The sequence below is a fragment of the Spermophilus citellus genome (assembly GCF_964194105.1).
Source record: "Spermophilus citellus genome assembly, chromosome: 5".
Classification (NCBI taxonomy): domain Eukaryota; kingdom Metazoa; phylum Chordata; class Mammalia; order Rodentia; family Sciuridae; genus Spermophilus; species Spermophilus citellus.
The window spans coordinates 154,159,582-154,179,968 of NC_138186.1; the positions used below are offsets into that span (position 1 = coordinate 154,159,582).

A 20,387-nucleotide genomic window follows, 5' to 3' on the forward strand; every position below is an offset into this window, starting at 1 on the left:
CATTATGTTCTGGCAGCCCATATATAAGACACTTATGTGTTGTGAAAAACAGAAATATTAATGATGTGAGATCTCTATGCTTGGAAATTATATAAAAATATAATAGCTTTTCAAAAATTTCTTTAAATTATTATAAAAATTGAAAAAATTTCAAAAAGTTACAAAATGGACAAATTATAAAACTGAGAAAAACATAAAAGAAAAGTAAATTAGAAAGATCACCAGTTTTCATATGTGGTTTCAAAAACCACATAGTTAAATGTTTATAATAATCATCCTTTGGCTTACAAGTAGTGAAGCAATAACAACAACAAAAAGCTAAATTATGTAGATTCAGTATCTCTAAGGATTCAAAATAACTCCACTAAATAAAATGAGAGTATGCAGGCATTTATCAAAGGTGAAGAGCTGAATTATTACCTGATAATTATTGATCTCTGTGTCACATAACATGTAACAAACCACCTGAGAATGCAGAGGCTTAAAATAAACATGTAATTCTTATGACTCCACAGGCCACCTGGGTACTTTGGGGATGTGGTAGCTTGGCTTGTGCTGAATAGTCCTGGATGGCCTCATCCTCATTTCTGGCAGCTGGTGGATTAGCTGCCTGGGGGAATGCAGAACTGTGGGCTCAGCTCATCAAGGAAGTTAATCTGGGCTTCTTCACATGGTCTCCGTGTTGCAAAGAGCAAGAAGATTGGGGAACCCTGATGTGCATGGAATTTTTAAGTCTCTGCTTATGTCTCCGGTCAAAAGTAAGATGACTAATCTAGAGTCAATATGGGAAGGGACTGCTTAGGGCATATATAATGTAGAACATTTTACTGTAGCAATTTGTAAGCAATCTACCATAACTCATGATGTCACTTCTTTTCTAATATATTTGAAGAAAGAGTTGGCATAATTTTGTGTAAGGAGCTGGACTGTAAATATTTTTGGCTTTATAGGCCAATATGGTCTGTATTGCAACTGCTCAACACTGCTACTACAGTGTGAAATACAGCCATGGACAATGGGCAAACTGTGGCTGTGTTCCAGTAAAACTTTACTTATAAAAACAAGTACTGGTTTGGATTTGTCGTATGTGTGGTTGGTAGTTTGCAGATCTCTGATTTAAAGTTGTAAGTTTCCCTTTTATTTATCAATTAAAATAAAAAAACAAATAATTAGAAATTTTCCTCTAAGAATACCTTAGGTGCATATTATCACATATTTTCACCTTCAATTAGTTCAGAATAATTTCTAATTTCCATTGAACTTCTTTGAGCCATGAGTTATTTAGAATTGTGTTAATTTCCAATTTGGGGATTTATCTAGTCACCTTTCCATTATTAATTTCTAGTTGAATTTCTCCTTGGTTAGAAAATATATCCTTGCATACTTCTTATTCTTTGAAAATTTTAAGAGTTGTTTTGAATCAGAATTAAGTCAACTTTAGTAAAATGTTCCAAGCACACTTAAAAAAAAAAAAAAAAAAAAAGATGTATTCTGTAGTTGTTGGGTATGGCAGTCTGTGTCAACTGGCCATGTTTGATATTCTTAGAGATATTTTGGCCACTTCTTTAAAGTGTATAAGAATCTTATGATAGTTTACCTCTTCTTATCTCCTTCCTTTGTGCTATCATTTGTTCTATATGCCACATATCCCACAACAGCCCTGTTGCTTTAGTTAATATTCTTTTATGTTTACTTAATATTTAAGCTTTCCCTTGCTTTTCCTTCCTCCTGAAAGTTCCATCCTTCAGACTTAGATAATTTGTCGTTAACCTAAAGAATCTCCTTTAATGTTTGTTGTAATGTGAATCTACTGGCAATAAATTCTTTTAGTTTTTATTTAACTGAAAATACTTTACTTCACAATTTTTTTATAGGATATTTTCTCTAAGCTATAGAATTTTAAGTTCGCAGGTTCTTCTTTCAGCATTTTAAAGATGTCATGTCACTGTTATAGTACTGAAAGAAAAGCATTTTTATTCAGTTACCAGTTCTGATAGGTGCTTGTCTACTGAAAACCATGAATTCTTGAATTAATATTATCAAAAATTATATTTATCAATGACCTATCAAGTCATCAATGTTTGATATAATACTTGGACTACAATTCATAAAATGCTATGACATATACCAAATAATTGAACTTTACCAGTATTACCATATCTTATGATATTAGCTTTTTAAACTTATTTCACAGTTTCAAATAAACTAAAAATATATATTAAGTATCAATGAATGGATATAAATGTTATATGATAAAAATTTTCATTGAGAAGTTATGTTGTAACACTTCTATTCAAGGCTTTGAACCATAGTCTCTGTACATTGCTTTTCACCACATAGTGTATTTCAAATCCCCTGTGTTAATTATAATTCCCATAGATATAATCTTCTTTAATGATCTGTGAAGCTACTTCCAAGATAGCTAGTGTTTCAACTCATAAGTAACATAAACAAAAGATGAATTTTAGAAAAGCTGTACTATTAATTAACAGGACTAATATTTTAAATGGAAAGAGTCACTAAAATAATTTATAATAATATAGTATGAGGAAAAAATAGAATCTTTTAAAAACAATACCTTCTCCAAATTAGTTAGGTAAAGAAGCTGACCAAGTTTTTTCTGAAGCTGTGATGTAGCAACGGCTTTATCATTTAGTAGTTTAATGCGATTTTGTTCTACCTGAAAACAAATAACAGAAAAGCTGCTTTGTTCTCTCTCAGAAAGTTAATTAAACTATTAAACATGATGTACAAATCTTCTCAATAATATAAACATATCCTGTTTTAGAAAACCCATTTATATATTTAAACTCAAATATACAAAAAGTATACTAGATAATGTATTTTGAAAGGACTTCATTTTTGCTACATAAAACAAAATTACTGGGACTGGGGTTGTGGCTCAGCAGTAGAGTGTGCACCTAGCACGTGTGAGGCCCTGGATTTTCCTCAGCACACATAAAAATAAGTAAAATAAAGGTATTGTCTCCAACTACAACTAAAAAATAAATATTAAAAAACAAACAAACAAAACACAAAATTACTGACAAGATACTGAAGTTAGATGGAAACCAACCCAAATTTTATTTAGGTGTATTTTTTAAATAATACGTTCATGGAATGAAAAAAAATTAAATAATACATTGGTTTACATGGAGGGATATGCAGGGAAAAATCTCCAACTCCTGCCTCCAAATAAAATATAGTAGACAGAAAGGAGAATTCAAATAACAGGGAATTTGTTTCTAAACAAAATCTTACTGAGAATTCATATTTAGAGGAGAGATAATTATAATGATTATTTTAAAGATTTACTAAGTTAGAATCTCCAAGTTTTATAGAAACACATACAAGGGATAAAAATAAATTATATAGAAAAGAATATTTTTAATGGGAAATAGAAAAGACTAGTGGAGTTACGAGAATCCTGAGATATAAGGAGGGACTTATTAGAGGATAAGTTGTAAATATCCATCTATTATTTGTAAAAGAAAGCACTGCAAAAGAAAGTTTTAAGTTATTGTTGAGTTTTATGATTTGTATATGAGGTAATCCACCAAAGCTCCTGTATTAAGGAAGGCATATTCAGAGGTGAAGTGATTAGATTATGAGAGCTATAACCTAATTAGTCTATGCTAGTTTGAAGGTGCTAACTGGGTGGTAACTATAGGCAGGTGAGGAGTGGCTGGAGGTGGTGGGTTACTGGGGGCATATGATGAAAGGGTTCACATTTCTGGCAGCCCCTTCCTCTCTCTGCTTCTGGGCTGCCATGAACAGAGAGTAGTGCTCTTCCACCACACCTTCTGTCATAATGTTCTGCCTCCATTGAGCCCAGAGCAATGCAATGGAGTCAGCCCATCATGGACTAACCTCTGAAAATGTGAGCAAAAATAAACTTTATTTTTTGAAGTTGTTTTTGTCAGGTATTTTGGTCACAACAAAGTCAGGAGGACTAAAACACTAAGGAAGATTTTTCTAGTTCTAATAAAACTGAGGTAGTATAAAACATACAAAAAGTGACCAAGAATACCCACAGGATATGACACAGAGCAAGTGCTCAAAAGGAGATGAATGCACAACTTTGAGAGAAATAAAATGCCCCAAAATAGTGACTATTAACCATGTATCAAATGTAAAATTGCTAATGTTTGATCATTTTGACCTACAAAGCAACTTCATATTGTACAAACTGAATACAGATTAAATATATACTCAGAGATCACTGCTCTGATTATATCTCTTCTGTGGGTCTTAAGACTATTATGACATCAATTTGTTGTACCCTTTTCTGGGATTTACTCGCACTTTACCTCATGTAGTTCAATGATATGATGAACTGGTGGGTTTGGTTTTGGCTCCCTAGGATCTCGAACTCTTAGTCTTTCTGTAGCCATTGCAAGTTCATCAACAGCGGATACACGATTCCTTAGAGTCATCCAATATTCATGAAGCAACTGAAAGAAAAAAAAAGACGAAGATAGTGCTAAATCATATAATAAGACTGGTTAAAAATATCAAGATGTGCCTTGAGTAGAAAGCCCTCAATGAGATCTTAAGACATCATCATTGCTTCGTTAAGTGTCTAAGGATAAAGAAATTCTTTTAGTTATCTAGAATAAGAAAGGATGACCGAATAATCTCCGTGACACTGTTTCTTCAAATTCTTAGGAACAGAATATTCAGATTTCTTGGTAAGACCAAGGGGCTTTATAGATCAAAATTAGACTGATAAAATCTACCTTTTTTTTTAAATTAAAAAATATTTTCATTATATTCACATATTCAAAATAATATCTATATATGGTAATAAGAAAAATAAAATATACAATTGAGTACCTCCCATTCAATTTAAGAAAAAAAAAATAATGCAAGTTCCTTGGAAAGCCTTAAATGTATCACTTTTCCCTTATATATTCCTCCTTCAATACCAAACAATGGAATAATCACTCTTCATTAAGAAGATTATTATTCCTGACTTTCCACTAAAATAATACTACAAATATGTATTCCTGAAATCTGGTTATATACATTTCTCAAATTAATAGAAATGACATCAATCAGTATAAAAATTTTGACATGCTTTTTTAGTAACATTTTGAGGTAAGATCCTGTTTGATGTGTTTAACAGTAGTTCATCCATTTACTTTTTTGTGAAACGGTTTATTCTACAAACTTATGAAGGAAATATACACAAAGATCTGAAGATATGCATGATAAGCAGTCCTCTGGACACAGAACATGAGGCCAAACTGGGCCCAAAGGAAAAAGTACAGCAAGTAGTCAGGCACTGTATAATAATGTGTTCTTCCATGGCTTACCATAATTAACCATTAATGTGCTTTGCATTTATAGTAATAATGTGTGAGGAAAATTATTAAACTGATAATTGTTAAAAAAAAAAACAAAAACACACAACCATTCCCCAACTTTTCAAATGCATGAACAGATATTTCAAATTTCTCTTTCTGTATAAAACTTTTCATTCTGCTTTAAAAATCAAGAACTTTAGATTAAAAAAAATAGATAACATGGAAATATAACATTATAAATAAATGAAACACTTTTCCTTTCCTTACTTACATCACCTGCAAAGTAAGATAATGAGTAGCAAATTCAATATAAAGAATAATTCAAAATTAATGAACTCTAGAATATCAAGTATGGAGTTTTAATATAATGAAATTATTAAAATATGTACACAAAAGACATATTTATACTCTATCCATAAGAATGGTTTCCAACCTTGTAGCTTGAAACACATCTACTATGTTTCCTAATATTCAAGGTTGATGCTGCTGCTGGCTATTCAGAGCAAAGCAAAAACAAAACAAAATGAAACAAAACAAAAAACATAAATCCCACTACTCTAGTTTCACAGAATAGCAGAAGAAGATCAAACCAAGAATAGAATGAAATACTTTTACAGCTAAATAAAAGGTCTCATACAAGTTTTAGTTTAATAATCTAGTAAGAAGAATTTAAGAGTTACTTATTATTCTATATTATAATAATTACATCTTAGGGAAAGAGAAATTATGATTAACCTCCAGTCTCTAAAGCAAACTCAGAAAAACTGAGGAGAAGGAAAAAGAAAAGTAGCACATACTATTATTGTAGAGAAGAATTTTTAAGTTGGGAGCAAGTTTTAGGGTCTAGTTTAAAAGTTATAAGTATAGTTTTAAATACTGTACCTTATATTCCTTCTTCCATGCTTCAAAGAGATCCATTGAAGTACTTCCTTCATCAATGAATTCAACATCAAATCTATGTGATTTTGCAAAGGATAGTATTGCTTTCATAGAACGTTCTGTCTCACTTATTGCCCAAAGACCTCTGGTGGTGGTAGGTACTCGATCATCCACAAGTCCTTCTTCATCTTCTATCATCTCCTCAAATATTGCAGTCTGACCTTTGACTCTGAAAATATTAAACAAAAACAATAGCAACTATTGTCAATGGGTTGTAAGCATTATAGATCAGTAAAATTGGCAGAACGAATAGGGAAGCAAGGTCTGTAATTTTTCTATAACTCTCAATATCATATCTACAAGATCATGCTTGAATGTCTCTGGAAAAATAATAGCAACTCTAAAAATCCTGGAAGAATCAAGTTTGTCCAGTGTTTCTTGAGAATAACCTGGAATAATAAAAATGTCTCTAAATTTCAGGTTATAAGCTTCCCTCTGAGAATTAAAACATAAACTGACCTACCACTAATGACACAGAAAAAGAAGACACAAAACAAACCAATATGATCTAAAAATATATTGTCAATCACTTTTTTTTGGGGGGGGGCAATCAGAACTTATCCTTTCCTTAATTTTCCTGTTTAAAAAGGATAGATGGCTAAATTTGCTAATGCCAGGGCTAGATGTACTAAGGAGCTTAATCCCCAACACAAGAATAAAGGCTCTGCTGAAGAAAGGGTATTAATAATGAGAGTTAACATTTTAATAAGATACTTCCTAACCTATAAAAATGTACTAAGCACTTTGCTAAACAGTTATGTTCATTATATTTAATATTCATAAAATACAATGAAGGAAGAGTTGTGGGTATTTTCATTTCATGAATGAGTCTACTGAGGTCTAGAGAAATAATTTACTCATAATAGTGGGCAGGAATTTGAGTTCAAATTCATTATACTCCACAGTTTGGAATCTTACCACCCCCCTCATCTGCCCCTCTATTAATTACACATTGCTACATGACATGAATACTAACAAGTAACACCTACCTAGGTAAAATTGAGCATCACAGCATGCTCAAAGGATCAAATGCTAAAGGTTTACTACATTGATTAAATAAAAGAAAAAATATAAGAAAAGTCATAGTAGAAATATAGCCTTATAACCAAATACTAAATCTCATAAAATGTTTCAATTTTCTGATGGGTAATAATCAAACAGAAAACTTACGTGTTAGAAAATAGCTTCGATTCATACTCTGTGAACAATTCATCAGCCTTACAAAAGACACAACTGAAAAACAGATTATCAGAGAAATATTCAAAAACATAATAGGCGATCAGATAATTTCTAAAAGAAGCTTGGTATTTGTACTTCAATTTTTCTTTATTATCATTTTGTGCTATTTTAGAAAAAAATTAGATGGCTTTTAGTGCATGGTCCTTATTTTTCTTAATAACACATCTCCTTCTACTTTTGTCTGAATTAAAATGAACAATATTTTTATGATTCATTACTGTCTTAATAAACTCTAGCTTCATGGAACAATGTCATTTACTGTATGATTTCTTTAATTACTTACCAGTTCAGAGGAAGTCTGGTTGGTCGGAGGTGGCAGATTGTTGCAGACTCAATGACATTTCGAGATGGAGGTTTCTCCAGGTTTTTTACAGCTTCTCTTACAAGTTTCTGGAATTTATTCAGCTCTTCCATTTGGGTTGTAAGTAAGAACTGAAGACCTCTGCAGTCATGGAATCTGATTCCCATCACCAGCACCACATCAAACACAAAGACAGAATGAAAGGTCAATTTTCTTAAATTCAGAAAACAGTTGCCAGCAAAGTATTAAGACAATTGCGTGTAACATTTACCCGTCACACTTGGTTGAGATTTCTGTAGGAATATACTCAATGGTATCTACTAATACTCAAGATATAAGAATGTTAGGTTGTCTATACAAAAGGTGCCAGAAAGGTTCTGCCCACAACAAACACTTCTCCCACATTAGAGGGACACATTTTTTGGATTAAAACCACTGAAGGTGTTTTTGATAAAGAGCAACTTTGGAAAGAATCATTAGATTAATAGGCCAACTTATCTCTGAAGACCTTAAAGAATTGTACGTGTTGACAGGAAGAAAGGGAGGAACAAGTCATTCCATAATATAAAACTGTGAATCACACAGGGAAATCATGACATCAAGAATGAAATTTTCCAAAACAAAATTCTATTTCAGAATTTTGCTTGAATCTGGCTTTGGGTATATCCAAAGAAAATATTTTAAGAAGATTTTTAAAACACTATAAAAAGAGAGCATTTAAAAATGACTAAGATATGGGAAAAAAGGTCTCTATTTTAGACATAACTAATTTTTGTTTAAAATGTACTCCTAACAAAATGTAAAACCAGATGCTATAACCACAATATGTTCTGATATTTAAATGCATCTCCTAACACCAAATGATCTGAACAGCTGGGGTGATTACTCATATAATTATTCTATTTTATACCATTTTCTTACTTTTCTGACATAGAAAGCTTTCCAGTTTGTTGTTTGTAGTTGCTGTTTATTTCATTTCGTACTCGCTGAGCAAGTTCCTCATCAATAGAAAATTCTATTGCTCTGTGGATTACATTCAGCCACCAAGGAGAATTAGAATGAATCTGTAAAAATCATAATATTGATCAATTAATTTTTAAAAAAATATTCATTATGTTTCCATCCCTGGAAAGGCTGATGTGAAAAATTCAAAGGAAGCAACAATAAATGCTATTCTCAAAGGAATTACAAAAGAGGAGACAAATATGCATAATCTATACACATTGGGTAAATGCCTCTTTTGAATATAGAAAAATAACAACTGTTCCTTGACTACCCTGGATGAATGAGAATTTATACAATATACTTGTATAACAAAGCTGAGTTTAAAAAAAAATACTTTACCAAAATGAAAATCAAGTATGTATTCTATATAAATGAAAAGGTCAGGGGTCTCTTTCTTAGCATAACAAAGAAAACCTTCATTCTACTCTTTGACCAATTGAACTAGATTCTGCTGAATAAATAATCTACAATGACTGTAGCTAACAAAATTATATGCCTGAATATCAAATAATTATTAGGAAAAATAAAATGTGGAACAACTGATTAAAGAATTGATAAGTAAAAATATATCTGTGTAGACTTCTCTTTTGACTTTGCTACTGATTTTATAATAGTGAAACTTTAGAAAGGACAAATGGCACATAGTGTATGAGAAAAAGATCTGTGGTTCTAATACTCTAACATCTTAAAAGATTTTGGAAATACACATCTAAGATCAAAATGGGGTTATAGAATTCCTTACTTTCCCTAAAAGATAACTTCTTAGATACCAAGGTAAGAGAAAACCCACTAGAGATTAAAAGAAACAAAACAGAACCTCAAAATAACCGATTTATCTATGTATCAGTTCATTCAACAAAGACATACTAACTGTAAAATAAGGTATATGGAACAGTCAAGGTACAAAGTGCTAGGAGTTCCAAAGTGAAAAAGAAAGTTCAAGTTTCTCCCTAAACAAAACATAAACCCAAATGATATCTGAAAACAAACACAAGCAAGAAACACTGCATTTTTGTAAGTGTACTTTTCTTTGGAGCTCTCGTATGGTCTGCTGCACAGGTTGTAAAGCTTGTTGGGCTTCGGCAACTTCTGTATTACACTTGCTCATATAATGCTCTCGTAGCTGTTTGGCCTGTGTTAAAAAAGAAAATAGATAAAAACTAGGTCTCAAAAAAATAATAACTTACTATGGTGAATTTAATTTTCTTAAAAAAGTCCCAAAAGACTTTTCCCTCAAAAAATATTTTTTTTAATTAGAAAAAAAGGAGAGGGCATTAATATTTCAAAGTATGAGGCAAAGGACACTTTTCAGAATTATTTATCTGTTTTAATATTAAAGTTTCTTAGCTTCTACAGTTTAAAAATAAAACTTGAAAATATACAGTAGCAAAGGTATTATGGAACTGAACTGTGTTACTCTCACATTCAAATGTTGAAGGACTAACTCTCAATGTGGTTGCATTTGGAGGAAGGCAAGGAAGGTTAAAGAAGGCCATAAGGCTGGGACCCTAATCCAATATGACCAGTGGTGTTCCTATGTCAAAAGAGAGATATACGAAGGATTTATAAGCAAGAAGAAAAGGTCATGCAAGGATGTAGTGAGAAGGAAGCCTCCTGAAAGCCAAAGAAAGGAGCATCAGGAAAAAAGAAACCCGCCAATATCTTGTTTTTTAACTTCCAATCTTCAGAACTAAGAAAACATAAAATTATGCTGTTCAAGTTTTCCAATATGTGGAAAGAACCAATTTTGTAAAAATATTTTTTTAGTTGTAGATGGACTCAATACCTTTATTTTATTTACTTATTTATTTTATGTGGTGCCGAGAATCAAAGCCAGTGCCTCACACGTGCTGGGCAAGCACTCTACCACTGAGCCCCAGTCCCTGCCCAAGAACCAATTTTTTCAATTATTTTTTTTGTTTCAATTTCAGCTCTGATTTTAATTATTTCCTACCTTCTGCTTTTGATGTTGATTTGTTGTTCTTTTTCTAGGGCTTTGAGATGTAATGTTAGGTCATTTACTTGTTGACTTTTTATTATTTTAATAAATGAGCTCAATGCATAAACTTTCCTTTTAGTACTGGCTTCATAGTGTCCCAGAGGTTTTTATATATTCTATTGGTATTTTCATTTACCTAAGATTTTTTAATTTCATCCTTGATTTCTTCTACTATCCATTCATCATTCAATAGCGTATTATTTAGTCTCCGTTTGTTAGAATAGCTTCTATTTTTTATTTTACCATTGGTTTCTAACAACTGAACAAAAAAGGTGAATGACCTCTACAATGAAAACTACAGAACACTAAAGAAAAAAAAAAAAATAGAAGATCTTAGAAGACAGAAAGATCTCCCATGCTCTTGGATAGGCAGAATTAACACTGTCAAAGTAGCCATGCCATACTACCAAAATGATATACAGATTCAATGCAATTCCTATTAAAATCACAACAACATTCTTCATAGAAACAGAAAAAGCAATCATGAAATTCATTTGGAAAAATAAGGGGCCCAGAATAGCCAAAGCAATCCTCAGTAAGAAAAGTGAAGCAGAAGGCATCACAATACCAGAGCCTAAACTATACTACAGAGCTACAGTAGCAAAAACAGCATGGTATTGGCATCAAAACAGACACGTAAACCAATGGTTAGGGTTAGGGTTTGTCTTCTGTTCTATAACAGAAGATAAAGAGACAAACTCACACAAATACAATTACCTCATACTAGACAAAGGTACCACAAACATTCACTGAAGAAAAGATAGCCTATAAAACAAATGGTGCTGGGAAAAATGAAAGTGATATGTAACAAAATGAAATTAAACTTAAATTTCTCACTCTGCATGAAACTCAACTCAAAGTGGATCAAAGACAGAGGCACTAGAAGAGAGACTCCATCTATCAGGAGAAAAACTAGGCCCAAATCTTCATCATGTTGGCTTAGAATCTGACTTCCTTAACAAGAACCCTAAAGCACAAGTAGAAAAATTAAGAATCAATAAATGGGATGGATTCAAACTAAAAAGTGTCTTCTCAGAAAAAAGAAACAATAATGTGAAGAGAGAGCCTACAGAATGGGAGAAAATCTTTACCACATGCACCTCAGATAAAGCATTAATCTCTAGGATATATAAAGAATCAAAAAACTTAACACCAAAAAACCAAATAACCCAATCAATAATGGGTTAAGGAATTGAACAGACACTTCACAGAAGAAGAAATACAATCAATGAACAAATATCGATGAAAAAATGTTCAACACCTCTAGTAATTAGAGAAATGCAAATCAAAACTACACTATGATTTTACCTCACTCCAGTCAGAATGGCAATCATTAAGATACAGGCAACCATAAGGATGTGGGGAAAAATATACACTCATACATTGCTGATGGGACTGCAAATTGGTGCAACTACACTCTGCAAAGCAGTATGGAGATTCCTCAGAAAACCTGGAATGGAACCACCATTTGACTCAGTTATCCAACTTCTTGGCTTATACCCAAAGAACTTAGAATTAGCATACTATAGTGATGTGGCTGTGCCAAGTTTTTATAGCAGCTCAGTTCACAATAGCTAAACTATGGAACCAACCTAGATGCCCTTCAATAGATGAATGGATAAAGAAAACGTAATATTCATATATATTTGTGTGTGTGTGTGTATGAATGAAATCATGGCATTTGCCAGTAAATGGATAGTGTTGGAGAATATCATACTAAGTGAAAAGAGCCAATCAGAAAAAAACCATATGCAGATACTAATTCACAATACAGGAGTGAGGATGGTAGGGAAGAATAGAGTTACTTTAGGTAGAGGGGAGTGAAGGAAGGAAAGGGAATATGAGAATAGGAAGGTTAGTAGAATGAAACAGACACTATTACCTTACATGTGCATGATGACAGTGATTTTACAACATGAACAGTCAGAAAAATGAGAAATTATACCCGATTTATGTATGATATATCAAAGTCCATAAATGCATTCTACTGTCATGTATAACTAATTAAAATAAATTAAAACATTACAAGTAAAAATAAAAAAACGATAATATACAAAGTAGAGAAAGAACAAAAGTTTTTATGTATACTATACTGTAGATGTCATGAGATCAAGTGTTCTTTATTTTTTGTCAATGTTCTTTCTATGACAAGCTTGTAAGAAAGTTACCTTGTTACATAATCTGCAAGCAGATAAAGCAGAGAAGAAAAATAATTTGAAATTTTGCCATTCTCTGCCACATGCAGTTACTGTCATAAAATTTTTAACACTGAAGCAAAGGAAAAATGATTTCATTTATTTAAATGTTGCATGCCCTAGGAGTATCAACCAGATAGAGCAGAAAGTTTGAAGAAAAAAAACCTCAAAATACCAATTACCTCTTCTTCAAGCCTTCCATCTCGTAAGGTAGGAGGTATTCCTGGGTGCTTAGCTACCAACAATTCCATCAAGTTATGGGTAGCATGAAGTCTCTATAAACACACAACAACACATAATGCAGTGGACCTACTATTTATATGGTAAACAGGTACTAATACCACATTAAGATCACATCATCTACTTTCCTTCTAAAAACAATCTGAGTACAATTTTTTTTCTGAGAAAAATTATATCAGTTTTAAATAATAATGTCATTAATTTTATTTAATTAAAAAAAGTCTCAGCTGGGTGAGGTGGCATATGCCTGAGGCTGAGGCAAGAGGATCACAAGTTCAAAGCCAGCCTCAGCAACTTAGTGAGACCCTAAGCAATTCAGTGAGACCCTGTATCTAAATAAAATTTAAAAAAGGGCTGGGAAATGGCTCAGTGGTTAAACTCCCCCCACCCCTGGATTTAATTCCTGGTACCAAAAAAAAAAAAAAAAAAAAAAAAAAGTTTCATGCAGTATAGCTATACATTTAGTAGAATATGTACTGCAAGTATTTTTTTTTTCCTATTATACATGTATTTGTCTATACAGGGAAGTGTAAAATGTTCAGGAGAATAAAAAAGTCAACTGTACTAACTTGGTTCCTTTTTATCCTGAAAAATCATTCTGAATGAGTCTTGCAATTATAGTATGATAAAAATAAGGATAATGAAACACATAAGAAAACAGGGTTGTGACCTGGACATGTTGAGCTTAAGGGCTAAAAAGGAGAAGAGCTGGAAGTGAAGATGTTACAAAGATAAGAAGAAAACTATACTATATGTTATACACTTCCCATGATTATATGGAGTCTAGGTCTAGTTAGACAAAGGCTCTGAGAAGAAATAAAAGTGAAGGCAGCTTCTAGCTGCTAAGTTCTCATTTCACTTGGGATGATAGCTAAAGGAAAACTGATTTGGTGCTGGTAATTGGAGACTTTAAAAAGGTTCATTCTGTCTGGCTCAGATTATAGGTGATGGTACAAATTTTTGTTAACTTCTTCCTCACTCTTTACTTTTATTTTTAAATTTTTTATATATATATTTTTTAGTTGTCAATCGACCTTTATTTTATTTATTGATTCGTGGTGCTGAGAATCGAACCCAGTGACTCACATATGCTAGGCAAGTGCTCTGCCACTGAGCCACAATCCCAGCCCTACTTTTATTTTCTTTATTCAAGAGGAGAATATCTTTATATTACAATTCACAATAGCTAGACTGTGGAACCAACCTAGATGCCCTTCAATAGATGAATGGATAAAAAAAATGTGGCATCTATACACAATGGAATATTATGCAGCACTAAGAAATGACAAAATCATAGAATTTGGAGGGAAATGGATGGCATTAGAGCAGATTATGCTAAGTGAAGCTAGCCAAGCCCTAAAAAACAAATGCCAAATGTCTGCTTTGATATAAAGAGAACAACTAAGAACAGAACAGGAAGGAAGAGCATGTGGAAAAGACTACAGTAAACAAAGACGAATGGGGGGAGAGAAACGGAGAGAGAAGGGAAAGCATATGGAAATGGTAGGAGACCTTCAAGGATACATAAAATTATAAGAGGCTATGAGGGGCAAGGGGGAGGGAAAAAAAAAGGGAGAGAATTGAACAACAGCAGGGGAGATAGAGAGGGAAGATGGGAGGGGAGGGGAGGGGAGGGGGGATAGTAGGGGTTAGGAAAGGTAGCAGAATACAACAGACACTAATATGGCATTATGTAAAAATGTGAATATGTAACAGATGTGATTCTGCAATCTATATTTGGGGTGAAAATGGGAGTTCAAAACACAATTTGAGTCTAATGTATGAAAGATGATATATCATGAGCTATGTAATGCTTTAAATAATCAATAAAAAATTAAAAAAAAAAAAAAAAAAAAAAAAGAGGTAAACACACATTCTCAAGGCCCAGGTCCTGCTTTCTGTAGTCTTATCCATGTGGAATATAAGTAGACTTTAATTTTTTCTTTCCCCCCTCTACTCCACACATTTCTCCAAATGCCTCTCAGTGCATGGAATGTGAACATGTAAGTCCCAAGGTCTTTATTCTGTATGACAGAGAAGTCAATATGCCTAGGACTCAAGCCCAAATTTGCCATGATTAATAAAAGAGGTTTTTATTTCCCAGTTAACCAGATAAACTTGTCTAAGATTCACTGGACAGAACCAATAAAGAGAAATGAATGTAATAACTGAAATATCCAAATCCCCCTAAAAGGCCTCGAAAAATTAAAAGATTACTGGATAAGTTTTTAATATTGTCAGTTCCACTGATGAGTGTAACTCCTTTTCTTTCTTTTTTATTCACAAGTAAAGAGCCTGTGAATAAATATGTTGATGCTGATATGTGAAAATGATAAATCTGACCTACTCAGATTTATAATTTGAGCTATTTTTCTGATAGAAGTTATAGATTTTTCAGTCAGATTTCAGTCAAAAATTGGCCCAAGCAGATGGCATAGTAGTGATTCTCAAGCTTTCATATAAACAGAAATCACCTTGGTGCTCATTAAATGAAATGAATTGTGAGCTTCATCTATAATGATTATGACTTAAAACATTCAGAAACTTAATCTGTATAATAAATAAATAGAATATATGTTTGAAACCTTTAATTTTACTCACTTGGAGTGAATCTGTTTTGAGTTTTCCTTTGTGTTCCTCGGACGAACGCAACACTTCTCTGTATAGTTCTGCTGCCAAAGCATACTCACCTAAAGAATTAAAATATATTTAAAACAACAAAGTCACATACTTAATTCCCAGTGTCATCTGGTTATCTATCATCTAAAAACATCTATTTTAAAATATATAGTTTAATAATTATAATTTTGTGTGTGTGTTCTGGGGATTGAACCCAGAGCCTTGAGCATGCTAGGCAAGTGCTTTCCCACTAAGCCACATAACAGTCCTATAACACATTTTTTTAACTAAAGGAAACTGGCATGAATGATAGTCCCAGTATTAAAAAAGAAAGAAAAACAAATGTATTCACAATGTTTTTAAAAATTACACTGATAAACAAACTCTGGATTAACATTTAATTTAAACAAATAATATTCTTCTTCTTAAGTTAGGGATGCCAATTAAAAGTCAATATGATTTGAAATTGAGGACAAATTTCTAGTAATAATGCATTTATAAACAAATATATCAAATACTATGATCAATCCACACATAATTTTCAGGAAAAACTATCCTCCTCTCGATACTGTTGTTTTCAGTATTAGGTCAAAATAATCTGCAATTAAACTTAAAAATCTTTCCAATTTCACTTAAGTCTGACATATGTTAGCTTTCTTTTGTTTATAATCAGCAGCTCATTCAAATAATGAAATTCAAAAAGTATCTATAGAAGGATAGGATGGTAAAATATAGTCCATGGTTATATTTAACCTTCTGTATTTTTATAGGATCTATTAGGTAACAATAATTTTTACACTTCAATTTTTAAAAAATACTTTACGATGAGGGGATCAAACCTTGTGCATGCTAGGCAGTTACTCTACCACTGAGCTACATCCCAGACTTATCTTCACAGTTTTAAGCAGTTAAAAAAAAAAAAAATCAAATTGTTAATATTTTGTGATGTATGAAAATTAAGTGCAATTAAATTTCAGGGTCCATGAATAAAGTTTTATTGGAACCCCACTATACTCACTCACGTACTGTCCAAGGCTGCTTTTGCACTATAATAGTAAAGCTGAGTTCTCAAAGCCTACAATATTCACAGTCTGGCTCTTTACAGAAAAACTGTTGACATTAAAAGGAAAGATAAAACATTTCTGGTAGCCTGAATAAAAAAATATAACTTATTTGCTGCTTGGGGATTTAGAATTGGTGAACTAAATACAATTAAAATAAAAATCTAAGTGGCAAAATGATAAAGTAGAAAAAAAGGTGGAATCTCTCCACCTGTTCCAGTTGTTTGCCAAGAATGTTTTTTCCCGATTATGACATATACTAGCATTTTTTGCCTAAAACTTTGAACTATTTTTATGTATATCATATATTTAGGATGTCTTCATAGCCACAAGCTTTTCTTTTTTTTTCTGACTTAGGCTTTTTAAAAAAGATTTTTTGTTTTTGTTCTTTTTAGTTACATATGACAATAGAGAGTATTTTGACATATTACATATATATACATGGAGTATAACTTCCCATTCTGTGGTTGTACATGATGTGGAGTTACACTGGTCATGTATTCATATATGAACATAGGCTAGCCACAAGCTTCCTATAGAGATATATACACTTCAACGATTTTTTTTTAGTTGGTTCTGTTTTTTTTGTTGTTGTTAAAGCTGATAAATATGTTTTAATTGTTGTAAAATATACATTGTTAATATAAAGTTTATCATTTTAACAAGTTTTAAGTGAATAGTTCAGTGTATTATATACATACAAAGTGCTAAGCAAAACATTTGCTTTTAAGCTATTGCTTTATATCTAGTTCTAGCAGTTACTTAACATAAAGCTTTCCAAAACATTATTTTCATAGTACTGCAGAGTCTACCAATTTCTATTCCCTTCAATGAGCAAGACTATTTTTATAATAGTAAAGTCATATAGTGTAGGAGTAATCATTCTTTCAGTGAGGTTTTAATTTTAATTTTTTTATTTTTTAAGAGTCAATGGGTATACAGATTCAATTAGTATTGATAATATCATTTATGGTATTCTTCCTTCATAATTCTTTCTTCATAATTATACTTTTTAAAGAAGGTATAGTGACTAGATTATAATATAATCTGCTAAATTTGAACTATCACTATAATACCTTTTGTTTATTAAAATGATATACTTTCTTTATGAAGAACATACATAACATGTCATACTCAATATATTATACAAATTTAAGTTGATTTTGAAAATATTCATAGCCACATGATGGCACTAACATTTCTTAGTAAACACACTAGAAGATTTCATACTGGTCAAGTTCATTTTCTCCAAAAAATATTTGTAGAAAGCACATTATGGGAATAACATCTGATGTTAAATACGATAGTCAATGAGAACCTAAGAAAATGCATTATATATTACTATGTATGACTGCATATAATACACGCAAATCTTTCTAGAATTTGAAATTAATTTTACATTTTTTTCACATTTTAAAAAGTGAAATCTTCGCTGACATCTCTATATTAGAAAAGTCTAAATCATGTCAGTTAAATATGAAATGCTCTTTTAAAAAAGGATATTGTTTACAACATACTATTAAGTAATACAAACTAAAAGCAGAAAATTTGTTATAATTCAGTTTATCATAATAAATTCAATGGATATATCCTATGTTAATGAACTTTCTGATAGGGATTTCTCTTAATAATTAGCATTAATATGTTATAATTTCATACAAAGAAAAACAAGGAACTCCAGAGAGAATGCAGTAAAAACTGAAAGTAGTAGTAGTGTCATTTCTGTCTAGCAACAGTACTGTATTTCGAGGAGCAGGATACAACTACATACTGATCTTGCTAAATCCTGACTGTTTGAAATGATCAGATGAAGAACCTTTTTTTTTTTCTTTTTATAGCCCTAAGTTCACAGCAGGGAAAGGCAATAATAAAATCTGAGAGGGAGCCAAGCAAAAAGGCAAAGAGAGGAAATTCATTCACTAAGTTTTTTAATTATAATAACATAGAATAAGGAAAGTAATTTTAAAATGAAGATGGGAAAGCTGAAATTTATTTTTACTACCGTAACAATCTGTAAGTACTATATCATTTGCATTAAAAAAAATTTGGCTGTGAGTTTCAACCTACTATAGACAGCATAATATTGAAATTTATAAATATTCTTTTTATAAGGAAGGTGAGATGTTAGCATAATAATAAATTATTGCTTCGTTTGAAATAAAAAGTCCAGGGCTCACTCTGTGAGTGATTAACTATAATGTTGAGAAAGCAACTAAGGTTATCTGAATGTTTTCTTAAGTAAAATGAAGATAATACTCTAATCATTGAGCAATTATAAGAATCAAATAGCATATATATGTGTGTGTATGTGTGTGTGTGTGTATTAATTAATTGGCAAATATAATGTGTAATATGATTTGTGTGTAGAAAAACAATCACTTCTCAGATGTGATGCCAGATTTTGAGATTTTGATGATCTAAAAATATTTTAAACAGTACATTGATTATTCATATATTTTCAAAGATGAGCACACATAACTCCTCATCTGTGATAGTCATGAAATTTGAAAGTTTTAATTATAATTATTCAGGTAACTTGGCACTGGGAAAAGCTAGTATTAGATATAACACATATTTTCCCTATTTTTGACTATTTATTTCAAAGTTGATGTAAAGCAAAGTTTATTGTTTTTCAAAACAATTCTTTTTAAATAATGAATTGCCTTATTTACTCTTTCCCCATGAATTTTAAGGCAGGGATGATTTTAGATAGATGGCTGAAATACCAAATAGCCACAGGACAAAATTAGCAATTGAGCTGGCAATAATGATGATGATAGTGATTAAGAATTACTAGAGAAAATACAAACTTGCAATCACTTGATAAATTTAAGATTTTCTAGTCAATGTCCAAGAAGGAAGATTTGCTACGAAGGTGTATGTGTTAATCTATTAGGCCCAAAGTTTTTAATTCTGCAAATATCTCAATGAAATCAACATAAGTGCTTTCAATTAGGTTGGAAGTCATATTGTAGAGGTTATAGATCCTTTATATTTCACACATATGAATGCTCTAATCATTCACCTATCACTTTTCTCAAAAGAATATAACTCTAAAATCATTTACTTCAAAAGTTACCATAATGGAATATGTGTTGCTCAATTTAAGTTTTTAGGGGTGTCCCACATCTGGACAATGGGACTTAAAGGGTTGAGAACAATACTTTCTGAGAGAGGCAATGTAGGTCATACTATTTATGTTTTACTATATTATCTATATTTTACTGAGTAAACTAAGGTTCAGAAATTTTGAAAAATATGCCCAAGTTCACAGATTACAATTGCAGCAGATAAGAAGCCACATCTTTTTCAATTCTTGTCTAGAGCTGTTTCTATACAGCTCTGGAGAGTCCTTCTAATTCTACCCAAGAATGCAAGATAACAAGAAACATTTATCCAGGTGTAGTGGCACATGCAGCAGCTTGGAAGGCTGAGGCAGGAGGATCACAAATTAGAGGCCAGCCTCAATAATTTAGTAGT

At 31.7% G+C, this 20,387-nt stretch overlaps 1 protein-coding gene across 6 annotated transcripts in view; it reads right to left on the minus strand.

Annotated features, from left to right (window-relative positions):
- The window catches only part of SHPRH (SNF2 histone linker PHD RING helicase), a 100,239-nt gene that overhangs the window by 46,597 nt on the left and 33,255 nt on the right, over positions 1–20,387 (minus strand). For all 6 annotated transcript variants that reach the window (XR_014022201.1, XR_014022202.1, XM_081295883.1 and 3 more), the window contains 9 exons: positions 15,829–15,917; positions 13,170–13,262; positions 9,818–9,925; positions 8,710–8,852; positions 7,771–7,944; positions 7,419–7,481; positions 6,192–6,417; positions 4,311–4,454; positions 2,579–2,680 (listed from right to left, as the gene is read on the minus strand). Coding sequence is in view for 4 of the 6 variants with exons in the window: in XM_081295883.1 (XP_081152009.1) it covers positions 2,579–2,680; positions 4,311–4,454; positions 6,192–6,417; positions 7,419–7,481; positions 7,771–7,944; positions 8,710–8,852; positions 9,818–9,925; positions 13,170–13,262; positions 15,829–15,917 (1,142 nt within the window). In the remaining 2 variants the exon portion in view is untranslated. The remainder of the gene's footprint in view (positions 1–2,578; positions 2,681–4,310; positions 4,455–6,191; positions 6,418–7,418; positions 7,482–7,770; positions 7,945–8,709; positions 8,853–9,817; positions 9,926–13,169; positions 13,263–15,828; positions 15,918–20,387) is intronic.